Source organism: Sorghum bicolor, chromosome 1 (assembly GCF_000003195.3).
Source record: "Sorghum bicolor cultivar BTx623 chromosome 1, Sorghum_bicolor_NCBIv3, whole genome shotgun sequence".
Lineage (NCBI taxonomy): Eukaryota > Viridiplantae > Streptophyta > Magnoliopsida > Poales > Poaceae > Sorghum > Sorghum bicolor.
In genome coordinates, this window is record NC_012870.2 from 7,362,789 (window position 1) to 7,376,955 (window position 14,167).

The 14,167-nt window shown below is 48.7% G+C and overlaps 1 protein-coding gene across 1 annotated transcript; it reads right to left on the minus strand.

Moving 5' to 3' along the window:
* On the minus strand, positions 1,570–4,894 carry LOC8060491 (transcription factor BHLH148). The gene is made up of 2 exons (XM_002466437.2): positions 3,492–4,894; positions 1,570–2,467 (listed from the first exon to the last, which is right to left on the minus strand). The coding sequence occupies exons 1-2, from the start codon at positions 4,266–4,268 to the stop codon at positions 2,315–2,317; spliced, it is 930 nt and encodes a 309-aa protein (XP_002466482.1). The 5' UTR covers positions 4,269–4,894; the 3' UTR covers positions 1,570–2,314.

The window sequence follows — 14,167 nt, forward strand, 5'->3', positions numbered from 1 at the left end:
ATCGATGTCGGGTTGCTCGAACTCAGCGGGATCCTGAACCTCTTCCTTCACGAACGTCTCGTTGGCTATACGCGACAATCATCAATCATAGGAACAATACATGCAAGCAAACAAGCTTAATCAGAAACAGTACACCAAAGCATGCGAAAACAGAAAACAACTGTACTACTGTATTCTACTCGACGAAACGAAACTATAGCGACCAGAATCACCTAAATCGAAGTTACGATGCAAAAGATATGGCTAAAACAAGTTGAATGGCATTTCTGCAGATAAACTGAACTATTTTTCGTAATAAAAACTAATTAAAAACTGAATTAAAACTCATTTTGGATTAAATAAATGAATTCTAACCGAGCTAGGGGTTAAACTGCAAAAACTAAGGGCATAAACTTAAATAATTTTGAAAGGACTGGACTGCGGGTTAATTTTAAACAAATACAGGGGCCTTTTTGCAAAACAGCAGAGGCGCGCGGGGGCCGTGGCCGTCCTGGCCACGTGGCGGCCGGCGGTTGGCCCGGTCCATGGCGGCACTGTGGACCGGGGGGGCTCGGGGGTCCACCGGTCCATAGTGGACCGGGGAGAGGCGCGGGGGCGGCGTGGACCTGGTCCAGTGGACCGGCCGTGCGGGGCGGCAGAGCCGCGGTCCATGGTGGACCGCGCGCCGGGGCGGGCACGCGCAGGCGGCGGGGCGGCCGGCCGCGGCGGCGCTATGCGCGGCGGCGCCATTGGCGCGGGCCGGAGCTCGCGGGGACGGCGAACCGGGGCACCAGGGGGCACGCCAAGGGCACGGTTGTGCGCGGCTCGGCGAGGCGAATGCGATGGAGGTCTCACCTTCGCGGAACGTCGACGGCAAAGAGAAGCTCGACGGCGGCGGCGCGGATTTCGATGGAGGCGGCGCGAGCTCGGCGAGTTGGCTCCTAGGGTTAGGACTTAGGGACGCGTGCGCGGCTGAGGGATGCCTTAAATAGGCTAGGGTGGCCCCGGGGTCCTCGGATTGCGCGCGGCGCGGAAATCGGAACGAACGGCGGCGGCCGTTTCCGACTCGGACGGAGGTAGGGGGCGACCCTGACGGGTGGGGCCCACCCGTCAGTGGCAGCGGGCGGTACCGGCTGGGCGCTGCTGCTGCTGCGAGGCTGGGCCGCTGCTGGGCCGTGCGGGAGAGGGGCGCTGCTGCTGCTGCGAGGCTGGGCCGCTGCTGGGCCGTGCGGGAGAGGGGAGAGGGGAGGGGTGCGGGGCGCTGGGCCGAGAGTCGGCCCAGGTGGGGGTTCTCCCCTTTTTTTTCTTTTTTTTTTTATCTTTCTTGCTCCAAAACAAAGCAAAACAAGCACAAACAAATCAATAAAATCAAGCAAAAATTATGCTGCAGCATGAATGCAAACTCAAACATGTTTCTACCTTATATTTAATTTTATTTAATTTTGTAAATTATTTAATAATTTCTCAGAAATTCAAACTAAGCCAAAATTAAATCAAATTCAAACTAAATTTAAAATTCAAAAATTTGGAGTGTTATAGTGATTTGTAAGAACGAGTACATCATTGGACTCGAGGATTTGTAAGAACAAGTACACGATGATTAGAGCTCCATTGAGGGATATAATTAACAATAACATAGAAGTACATATCAGTGTCAGCGACGTACGTCACTGCAGCGCACAATTCAGAGCCCAATTCTAACCAGCTAACTCACGTGAAATTTCCAGGAAGTGGTTAATCCCAAACCAAAAAAATCTGCTCCGGTCAACTAAGCACGACGCTGACAGGCGAGGCTGGTGCCCCCCCTGACCCTGATGCCGATGGCTTCGGTTTACAGCCACACGATAAACAAAAAGGCCACACCAGTTGTAGTTTTTTTGACAAGACCACCAGTTGTAGTTGTAGCAGCTGGAGTAGAAACCAAGGAGAGCACACCGGTGGTTCTGGTTCCGGTTTGCCGCCGCGACTCGGAATCTACAGAGCACAGAGCCCACACGGCACGGCCGCACGACCGGGACGGGAACGTGCCCTGCCCCTCCTCGACCTCATTTCTCGCCCGCTTCCTCCAGCCCCTTTCGAGCTTTTTGATCACATGTCTGCACGTCTCTTTTTTTTCTCTGTTGTAACAACGAGTCCTACGATTTCATACACGTGCTCACAAATGCCACTTGGAGGCTGGCTGTGATACTCCTAAAAAACACTGATCTGTACTTAATTAATAGAGCCAGGGACGTGGATGCTCATTTTTTTTTGCACATCCGGTTCTTAAAAAGAATCAATAAATGAGGCTTGGAGTTCATGTTTGTTCTTTATGGGCTTGAGGGAGGATCGCGTGTCAGAACACGTTTTGCACGTGTGATGATGCCTGAGGGCCTGCAAAACCAGGGGCGGCAGCGGCGCTCCCAGCCCCAAGCTGCTGCTGCTGCTTCCTCTCCACTTCCTGCATGAGAGCCTCCTCCACGGCCTTTTCCACCTCGCCGGCCGCAATCTGCACACAACAAGACGTCAAGAGGAACCGCGTCGTAAGATTACTGTTCGAGTGTTGCGTCGAGTAAGGACTTTTTTATTTCTAAAAAGTACCAATTTTTTTTTAAATTCCCCATCACATCAAATTTTACGACAACTGCATGAAGTATTAAATATAGATAAAAACAAAAACTAATTACACAGTTTGCCTATAATTTACGAGACGAATCTTTTAAGCCTTGTTAGTTTATGATTAGACAATTTTTCTCAAATACAAACAAAAATACTACAATACCCGAAAGCAAAAAATTTTGACAACTGAACAAGGCCTAACAAGTGGCACATCCATTTGCGAGAAGAAAAAGAAGAAAAAGCAACAACAGCAACAGAAGAGGACGTACTCCTAATATCAAATATCAATTATCATGATAAGCTCCACAATTATGAGATGCTGCGTGTATATTCAGACAATCAAATTGGAGAGGCGTTGACAATTGGTTTTTAGGGCACTGAAGATTGACATGTTGCGTTTTTTTTTAATTTTTTTTGTCATGGTGGTACTATGAAAAAGGGCAGGGTTGTCGGCAATTGGAGTTGGTGTTTGATTTGACAGGCAAGGTTAATGTTAGCTAATAGCGGCATGTGAGGATTCGTTGAAGTTTTTTTTTTCAGAAGTAGGGAGACCTGAGCAGGAGTTTGACACTGTTGACCAGTGTCAAAATGTGAATTTTGAAGTGGAATGACTCTGTTTTATATGATTTCCCTTCGTGTCAATATGTTATATCATCTATTGTTTGTTTAATCAGATTGCCTAGATATATATATCCAAATTAGATCAAACTTTCTTCATCCTTATACTAGCGACAATCTGTTTTCCTATCCAACAATCAATCTTGTATGTGACTGAACTGCTGTATCTTTTTTCCAACCTAAATTCCGGATCAGCCATTGTCAGCAAAGCTGGTGAGAAATTTGAGCTTCGCTCCGAACAGCGAACGTCGACTGAACAATGAAGCTCGAGGAGGATTGAGAGAGTGAGTGCTCACCGTGGTTTCGACATTCATCTCCGTGCACAGCCTGCGTCCGGAGAGGTTAGAGCGGATGCCCCTGGCCCTGACGTCCATGCCCTTGAGTCGCCTGAGCGCCCCGATCATGGAGTCGATGGCGGACGCCGGCTCGTCCACCTCGAACTGCACCTTGACGCACTGCTGCCTGGCGTCGTGGCCCAGGATGCGGGCCTTGAGCTCCTCGTTCCGGCGCTGCAGCTGCTCCCGCGCGCCCCTCAGCTCGTGGATGTAGATGGCGGCCGCCTGCACGATGGAGTTCTTGTCGCCCCTGGACCGGGACGCCACCAGCGCGTGCAGGTCGGCGTAGCTCTGGCTCAGCTTCTCCCGCCGCTGCCGCTCCCGCATCATGTGACGGAACCCGCGGCTGCTCTCCACGGCGGCGGCGGCGGCGCCCGCCGGCTGCTGCCGCTGCCGCTGCCGCCGCGGCTCCTGCTCCTGCTCCTCCTCACCATCCTCTGCCATTGCCATGCTCTGCTCACGCTGTCCGTCCCCGCCCAGCGCGTCCATCACCTGCCTGTGCACGCTGGGGCCCCCGAACGGCGCTCCCGCCCCGACTCCCACGGCGGCCCCGGGGTAGTCGTAGTCCTGGAACGCGGTCGGCATCGGCGGCGCGAACGGTGGCTCCGGCTCCATCTCCCCTGGCGAGGCAATGAGGCCGAAGGGCAGCTCCGGGGAGGAGGGCGGCACGGCGACGTGCGGGTAGAACGCAGCCTCGTCGTGGAAGAAGCTGGCGTAATTGTAGGAGTCCATCTGCATTTCCGGCCGCCGTGCTCCGCGCAGGTCCGGTTGCTCGACCTCGACGCGGCGGGAGCGGGAGACTGGAGAGCCGATCGAGAGCGCGGTTTGGTTGCGTTTGCGGTTGCCGGGAGAGAAGTGTTCGAGCGCGCGTTAAATATAGGCACCGGTGCGGTGCGGTGCGGTGCGGGGGGAGGATTAGGATTTCGGTCACGTGGTCAAAATGGCGTGTTGAGGGGCAGTGCCCCGCGTGTGTGAGGAAGAAGGGGAAGGGGACATGGGGGGCGGTGGGGCCCATGGGATAACAAGGCTGGGGAAAGGTCAAACCTGGGATTTCGCAATTGTTAATCCGGTGTGAGGAGGGGGAAAAGAAAAGAGCACGTGCTGCTAGCCTGCGGCGACGCGGTTTGGAGCTTGGAGGCTGGCGTACACGTAGGATAAAAAGGAGCCGGCTCGATCAGAAGGTTCCACGTAGGGGGCCACTTGTTGGGAAGCAAGAGCCAGCGCTGTATTTGACGCTGGCAACCCCACAAGAGCTGCTATTTCGAATGCCGATGTTGGAATGGCAAAATTTGCTTCACTATCTCTCGCAATCATCACCCAAAATACAAGACCTATTTGTCCTTTAAGTAGCGCTACAGGTAAAAAGTTCCATACCTATTTTTAGTCTTCTTCAACAACAAGACCTAAAAGACAACACTCTCTGCAAATGGGTCTCGAAGAGAGAGGATACCAAATTTGGGTTATGCCTCTCCCAAAATGGGTCTTCTATATGGGTACTCTGTTGGAGGCTATAGGTATTGTGTTGAAGATCCATTTTAGGTTTGGGTTCCCAAATGAGTCTTGTGTTGGAGATAGCCTAATATATTGGTCACTGGGTTTTACAATTTCATAATTATAAAAGGATTCAATTGAAAAACAGGTCAAAAATAGCTATTTCTTTTTGCAGCATTGCAGAAAAGTGTCACTTACAATTCAAACTTTATTATACAACATTGACGATTCATATACATGGTTGCGACTAGAATTCCAGGACATCACTTTGAAATTTAATTAAAATACATAATTTATAGCATTACTCACAAATTTACACACGGATAAACCATCTAAGTGAGATAAACACATACTACCGTGCCAATGAGTTTAGCTATGGTTAAAATGTGGCGGCTGAGACAAACTAAAAGATTTCCTAGTTAAATTCAAATATAAGAGGTTTTTTATAAACAGCAAGTTTGATGGCTTAATATGCACTTACTTTATTTATTAGTATAGAAAACTAAAAATCATGGACATATTATGTTCAAAGAAGTGCCACGCTAACTAACTACCAGTCAAATCATATTTGCACGTTGTGCTTGTGCCACATACCCACAGTACACAAAAGATATAAAAATCCGTACGCATTTGCACTTTCCCTAGTATCAGCCTAATAAATATATTTGAGGAGGAAAAATTCAAGGAAAGAGCATCAACAGGGCGAGCCACCTAATTAAGCTGCTATGTGAACTAGGACCAGGAGCTATAGTAGACAGCACACGTCAGATGCCATGCATGCCACACGGACACGGTGGAGAGAGACCATGACTCCGTGCGAGGAGATAGCGTGCGTGGACGTTTGAAGAGGCAATGACGAGTAGAGACTGCTCCTTGACCGTATAATCTTCTTCTACTCTCTCTTCTTGCAGTCTTGCTCCCATCCTGGACACGTTTCTGGCGACACGGAAGCTTCTACTATTCCTCACCGAGTTGTTCGTGCATGCATGTACTTAGTAGTACGACGTCCCTTTCCTTTTTTTTCCTTTAAAAAAAGTCTCACTTGATCGATCGCCCGGTAAATTTGGTTTTGTTGTTAATTTTGTTGTGGCATGTGGACAGAGGGTGACAGTGCAGTTTATATGTATATAATATGCAAGGTCCATGCATAGTCATGGTGCTGCAACGCGGTTTTTTTTTTCCCCCTTAAGGGCATATGCCCTCACTCTCTCACCCATTGGATTCGCATTGAGAAATGTGCAAACACACATCTCATAGCAGATTTGCATTGAGATGTGTGTTTGCACACTTCTCAAAGCGAATCCAATAGGTAGGAGAGTGAGGGCACATGCACTTAAGGGCAAAGAAAACTTTACCCATGGTGCTGTGGTCGTTTCGTTGGTGGTTCCAAATATTCCAGATTCGGTGTGTTCCCCGTGATAGCCTCCGCGCGCGCGCCGGCCTCCATGTGTTTTGTAAAGTTCAGGCACTTGTAACTTGTTTTCCAATTCAAGTTCGAGGTGATTGGTAGTTCTTCTTGTCTAGATCATTTGCGTACGCATGGAATTTGCAGATCACCCACATGTCTGAAAGTGATGCGTGCGCACACATGCATGATGGAACAAAGCATGCAGCCGTTACGTTGTTTAACATGGATTAATAATGGCATATTATGCAGTTGTTAAATGAATCTAACAAAACATCCATGAGGCTATCAAGGGGGAACGCACCAAATCTGGAGTTGTTGATGCTCCAAAAGGCCTAGTTTTAGGAGTATCATGGGTGTGTTTGTCTGGGCTTCCAAGCTGGCTTTTGGCTTGGTTTGACCAGTTTTGTGTTGTTTGGTTCCAGATCAGCCCCTAGAGTCATGCTCCAACTGGCCATCCATACAGCATACGCCAGGAGTTAGGCCCAAAAAGAAATACGGGGTTGGTGCTTCTTCTGAAGTCAGGCGAGAGCCAGCCCCGATGCTCCTTTCTCGTCACCACATGGTTTCATTCTATGCTACCCATCCTTAGCCGCAGCCTCCACGAGTTCAAGGTCGACCAGTCACGCTCCGCCCGCCACGCCGAATCAGGTCGTGAGCGTGCACTCCGTGCCTTCGCCACCTCCGCCTCGTCATGGCTATCTCTCCTCCTACGTGACCCCTCCCCTCCGTCTGCAGATGCTCCCGTAACCGGTTCTGTCGTGGCCACGTAGCACTGCGCTGCGGGGAAGTGCAACACACTCGATGGAGAGAGGATGCGTGGGGGACGCTCGCCTGGATCCACCGCCGCTGCCGGTCCCACCGCGGCACCAGCAGGTCATGGAGGCCCTGTTGCCCCCGCTTGCGCCCGCCTCGGCTCTGCCTCCTCCGGTCTCCCCTTCACCTCCTGCCTTGACTCACCGGGCTTTGATTCCCCCTTCCGCTACCGCCCCGGCTCCCAGGGACCTATCGCCTCATGTGCAGTTCAGGTCGGTGAGGAGGAGGATGGTGGCGAGGGGCATGCTCAGCAGCTGTAGAGGGGTGAACTCACCATCCTAAAGAAGAGATGACTGTATGCAAAGCAACCCAACCAACCAAACAAACATGTGTTGTATTCAGGCTAACACAATAAAGACAACCAAACTGTGAATTGGCATAGTTGGAGCAGGCTAAGATTAGCGCGGCTTAGTTTTATTAGCCAGGCTTGTCTAGAAAATGAACCAAACACACCCTATGGTTTTAAAACTAGAAGGTTTGGCATCCAAACATCCTCTAAAAATAGACCTTTTTTCCAATTATCTAAATACACTTTAGATCAGCAGAATTATTAGTTGTTTTCCAAATACCAGATATTGGATGGTTTCATCTCTTATTTACTAGCTACAACATGCAATTTGCAAACTAACCACATACGTGAAAGTGATGCTGCATACATATATTGGAGCTGTGCAGCCATAGTTAAAACAAGGGCCAGTTGGATGTATGTCAACTGAGTTCATGGTTTTAAAACTGATTCAACAATTAATAAGACGAACCCTTCCACGTCGTTTGTAAACTTATACATCTATGGCGGCTCTGTAAAATTTAAGTCATCTTAGATCTATCTAAAACATTCCATTCAGAGGATCAACTTCTAGATACGCATGCATTTTTTTTTTGTAAAGTTCAGTGAATGGTGATCGATCCTATTCATTTACATACACATGGAATTTACAAATCAGCCACGTGTGTGTGAAAGTGATGCATCAGTGATCGAACAAATAGACAACCATTGTCTAACATGGGTTAATGGGGGTATATGTAAATTAATTAAGCTGCTAGTTTCAAAATTTAACGTAAGCCCAGTCCGATGAACCTTTGGTCTCACCATTTTCTAAACCCAACCTTTTTCTCTAGATGTTGTAAAATAGAAGTCATGTTAGATCAGGCAAGTGTATGTGTTCAAACTCGATATATGGAGCTCCTAAAATATACTATTAAGTTCAATTTTCTACTCTCCCTATGTTTTAGTCATTAGATCTCCTAAAATAAACTATAATGACATATTATATATAATTGATTTAGGAGAAGAAATGACACAAACTAGCCAACCCAGAAAACACAAACATACCACCTTCGTCATGCAAAGAGTGTCATTTTGGTAGTCCTAAGTTAAACAAATTTAAATTTAGCTAAGTTTATATGAAAAATATATTATTTATGATATCAATAAATATCATTACATTAATGATGATGTATATTTTCATAGTTAATGTATATGGTGTCATAAATATTGATAATATTTTCTATAAATATCTATTTAGTGTCGAACATAAGCTTATTTGACTTAAGACATAACATCACTTTTTGTCGGACGGTTTTGGATGGAGGTAATTAGTGTTGAACTTGGGGTGAGAATACATGCTTCTGGCGCTATGCTACCAATACACCATAGCACCACACAAAGAACGTTTGGGCACCTGCATGTGTATTGGTCGAAGTAGAGCATATCTAGGATCTGTTTGGCAAGGCTTTGGCTCTTCTCCAGAAGTACTCTGGTGGAGTTGAAGTCATTTAGTGAAATACTCGGTAAAATAGTTTTCCTGTTTTGACGAAATAGATAGAAGAGGGCAAATGTCTATTCTACCTCTATGTATTTAGCTGATAGAAGAGGAGAAATTGAAAGGGCTAGCTTGAACTGTATTTTAGCAACTAAAACCTTTTGAAGTGAGCATCTCCAAGAGTTTGCTATTCCACTTGATATACTACAAAATTTGACAAAAGTTGCAAAAAAAAGTTCTCCAACAATTTGCTATTCGCACTTGCCAAAACCTTCCTCCGCGCGTGCAGTTCTCCGCGCGGCGGATTCCTTCGCCAAATCACGCGCGAGGCATTCTGTTTTCCTTCGCGCGTTCCTGGGAAGCGGACGTCGCCCGCACTGGATGTTTGCTGCACCCTCTCGCCAGGAACTTTGGGTCCGTGTCCTCCGACGGCAAGAGCTCCCCGCCGCGGAAATACGGGTGCAGGAGCACCATCTCCTCGATCCGCGCTCCGCCGGGCAACCCGCCGCCGTCCCTAAGCATCACCTTGTGCGCGATGTTGGGAGCCGGACCGGCCGCGCTCCGCAACTCCTCGATCCGCCGCCGTCCCTGAGCGTCTCCTCGATCCGCGCTCCGTCGGGAGCCGGACCAGCCGCGCGCCGCAGCTCGCCACGGCCCAGCTGAGCGCGGTCCAGGCGTCGTCGTAGGCGGGGGGCAGGTGCTCGGGCGCGAGGCGGTAGTCCACGGACACGGCCACCACGCCGCGGGCCGCCGGGGCGCCGCGAGTACGACGGCCTGCCGCTCTGGAGGAGGCGCCGTGAGTACCCTGTCTCCACGCTGCGACGCAGTCTGCCCGCGAGCAGATCACGAAGGGGTTGGAAAGCCTCCCGACGGTTACTGCTGCGTCCATTTTTTTTGGTTTGGTAAGTCTAAATTGGCAAACTCTTAGAGATGCTCTAATATTTCACTTGCCATTTATTTTACGGAGTTGTCAAACATCACAATTTGACAAGCTAGAAATAGCAAACTCTTGGAGATGCTCTACATACATAAATTTACTATAAATTAAAGTGTTCTCTCTAGTGTCTTTTTTTTTGCAAAGTAATAAAAATACAACCATTGTATAAAGCCGCATGCTTATTCCAGCCACAACCTCACCCAGCCACGTGCTTGGGCCGGTCGTGGCCACGCCACCTGCCACCCACCGCTTTCTTTTCTAAGGGTTGTTTTGTCCGCTACTTTCTTGTAGAAGGGTAATTTTGTCGTTCCAGATACGGTGAAGGTGTAGAGCTAGAAAAAGCCATGTTTTCATGGCTCCACACGTACAAAACTCCGGCTCCTCTAGGCTTCTCTTCCTTGGAACTGTTTCTTTGATGGGTGTTTGACAAGGCTTCAGTTGGAATCGTTGTAGAGGCGGTGCCAAACAACCCCTAGTTAGGACAAGGATGGACCATTTCGATATAAAAAAGATATTTGTAGTCAAAGGGAGTCCCTCCATTTTCGAAAATGAAGGTGTTCTTCGATTTGGCATAGTCTTTAAACTAGACTTTGACTATATTAGTTTCTTTTATTATGCTATAATGCTTGTAGGAACACAATCATAACCGAAAGGAAGGGCTTCCAAATGGGAATTCAATAACATCATTTTCATATAATATAACTTATAGAAGCTAATTGAATAATTGTTTGTTAAAATTTTACGAGGTTTGATCCTTAAAATGTGTGCAAACCTTATAAAGTGACACGGACATGAGTTGCTATTAGGCCAGTCTCAACGCATAGTTTTATGAAAAAGTAAACAAAACTATAAACTAAATAACCAAGCCATATAAATTTCATGAGGATAAAACTTCTCTCTCATCTGATGAAACTCCTTCATTTTTATTTAATGACTGTGCCAAGTCAATAATTTTGCTTATGTGGTGGCACTTTATTTAATATAGGGTGCACTCTCATGCATGCAGGTTGTCGAACCATGTCCTTGGCGGTACCTCCTGGCCAATGGTTCTTAAAAGTTACCATGTCACGCCGGTTTCATCGGGGTGGGAGACTCGCTGTATGCTCGTTCCACCGGGTAAAAATCTCCAGCGATGATGGGAGAGAGGGCTGCCCCTGACAACCCCGGCGACGGGCGCGTCGTCGCCGGCACATGCTACGCCGAGGCGCGCTCCGGCGGCCCCCCTGCACCGCCTCCTCTCAACCCACCCAATGCCATCGCGCCCTTTTGCCTTTGTCCCCAAACCTCATCGGCGAAAGGGCCTCTCACACTCACCGCCACCCACAACTCCACAAAGCTCACACCACTTCTCCCCAGCCCTCCTCCACCCACAGAAACCCATCGCCATCGGCGGCGGCGCCGGCACCGGGACCTTCCGAAGCAGCTCGCAGCAGACCGCAAGAACAACAAGAGCAGCAAGAGTGCAAGAAGAAAGGTGGTTCAGGTGAGCGTCAGGCCTGGGATTGAATTCCAGTCTCTGGTCCTCAGGGACCTCTGCTCCGACGTCGTCACGCCTGAGCCCAGCTCCAACTCAGGTGCTTTCTGGATCACTCCTCCTTTCCATTCTCCGAGGTTCTCCGCCGTTTCCATCTCCAACATGCTGTCCTTCTTCCTGTGCGCTCCGCCCCAGCGCGTGCGTGCCTCGGCCGTTGAGCCGTCGGTGTTCTGCGCTCGAGTCGCCTCCGAAAATGTCGCCGGCTTCATCCTCACTCGCCGGGAGCTGAAGCTGCATAACTGTATCTTTACCCTCCATGCCTCTCTCCCCGCGGCTTCCGCCATGGCCGCCCAGCTGAGGGAGGAAGAAGACTTTACTCCCGGCCACCTACCTCTGCCTGGAGAAACGGAGCTGAGTAACTCCTGCGCAGTGCTCGGGGCTCGAGGCGGTGTCGACTTGAAGAGGCTGGACGTGGAGAGATCTCCAAATCTCGCTACAGCCCCCTCGGACTCGACCAGGAGTTATGATGCTCCCCTTCCTCCTGTCTTGTCCCCGGCAAGGGAGCAGCGAGGTGGTGATCAGTCACAGGGGAAGGAACCCATGCATGCTGCCTCCAGCGTGTCAGGTCCGGGACAGATGAAAGCCTCCATTAACGCTGCTGTTAACGGCTCTAAGCCGAAAACTTATGCTGAAGCCCTCCTCTCGTCTGGTATGTCTACTGCCTCCGGCTCCGACCGGGGCAAGGGCAAACGCCGGCCTGCTCCCTTGGTGCCTCCCGCCGTTGGGTGCTTCCGCTGCCTTTCGCCCTCTCACATGGTTCGTGACTGCCGTGACCCGCTCAGGTGCCGGCGCTGTGGTGGCAACGGCCACCGACAGTTCCAGTGCTCCATGCCTGTCGCGCGCCGTCGCCAAACCCCTTTCACCCGCCACCCGGCTTCAGCTCGCCATGTCCGCCGTCCTGTTCCTGTCAATGCTGCCGTTCCGTATGTCCTTCGCACACTTCTTCCTCCTGCTCACGGGTGATGCTGCTGCTGGGTCCCGGTCGCCTCGCCGGTCGCCACTGCCGTGCCGCTCGTCTTGGGATGGCTAGCTATAAAAGAAGCTGCAAACCTCTGGCTGACTGGCAACATCTCATTACCAAGAGAAGACACAAGTGTAGTTGCGGTTTGGTGTACCTCTATTGTTTCTTTTATGGATTAGCCCTCTCTTTCTGCTGTGTACTCCCTTAATTTGAACAGCAAGGTCTTGGCTGCTCCTGTGCAATATATCGGGTGGTCAATTTGAAAAAGACAGGGGATAGCCTCCCTTACATAGTTTAGATATAAGAGCTAATTACCTATTAGCTAAAATTAGCTCTAACGCATCAAATAAGAGAGCTAAAGGTGGCTAAGTTTTTAGCTAAGTCTTCGACTAGCTGTTATCCAACTAACTAGCCAACCACAACTAATTTGAGCTAATTTTTAGCCCTAAAAGTAACTATCCATATGTATCCAAACAGACCCTTATTTTTTACTTCATATATACAAACAAACAAGAAGATACTCAGTAGCACACTTGTGCCCGAGCTAGCCTAAACGGTTCGTTTTTGAATTCCACTGGGAATAAAAAAACACCTAGATCAAATTTGTAGGACAGTAGGAAATGATTTCAGCAGCCTAAGCGAGTGATGTAACTATATAACCTTGACATGAGACCTAGACCCAGGTATATGCAACTCTACTTCATGACGTGCTACATTTCTTTCCGAAGAGCACGAACATGGATCGGCAGCAGCAGTGGCGGATCCAGAAACGGATCAAGAGGAGGGCTAAATAAACATAGGCTAAATTTTTTTTCTTGCTCAATGCAGTGCACTAATAGATATAGCTAAGATTGATAATTTAATATTGATTCAAAGTGTTCAAAGACAAAGATTCGTAGAATAAACATAGAAAAATACCAAATATATGAAATCTTTTGCAAAAAAGAAAAACCTATTAAAAGATTTTTGAGTCCAAGAGGGGGGCTGCAGCCACCCCAGCCCCCCCCTCCCCCCTGCATCCGCCAATGGGCCGCAGCAGAGTCAGGAACTCCGTTTGCGAAATTTTACTGCAGGCACAGCCTTGTGCGCCTATGGGAATCAGTTCCTCTAAGCATCAGACTCGTGGTGAAGCAGAAAGAAAGAGCGGCCAAGCAATATGTAAAAGAGCACAAGGTTCAGCAGAACACAATAACACATAGATGGATCCCAATAATTTCAGCCCCGAAAGGCAGGACACTTATGAACAAAATACCAAGAAGACAATCACAATCATAAGGGAAGCGAGGTCTGTGTCTGTCATGGTCTTACCTGAAAACGATGGACCCAACAATCCAGCCCCAAGAACAATCTGAAGTTATCAATTCCTTATTCAGAGTTTCACCCATCTCCACTTCCACTGTTTGGAAGGAAAACCATAGAAAGTGCGAATTATAAAAATTCTTTTTACTAAAGAAAATGAAATTATGCACAATATAAAAACAAGAACAGAGAGATTCCATCGGAATAGGAATAGAGAGACCAAGGTAATGCAATTATAGAGGCGTCAGAGTTTATACACACCTGACCAAGATGGACACAGCGGCGAGCCCCAAGGAAAACCTGAATTTCTTAGCAGAGTTTCACCCACCTCGCTCTTTGCACTGTTTCCAATGGAAAACCATAGACAAGAAATTAATTAAACGGCCTTTCCTAAGGAAAATGGAAGATATGCTGATGCTTCGAGCTAGACG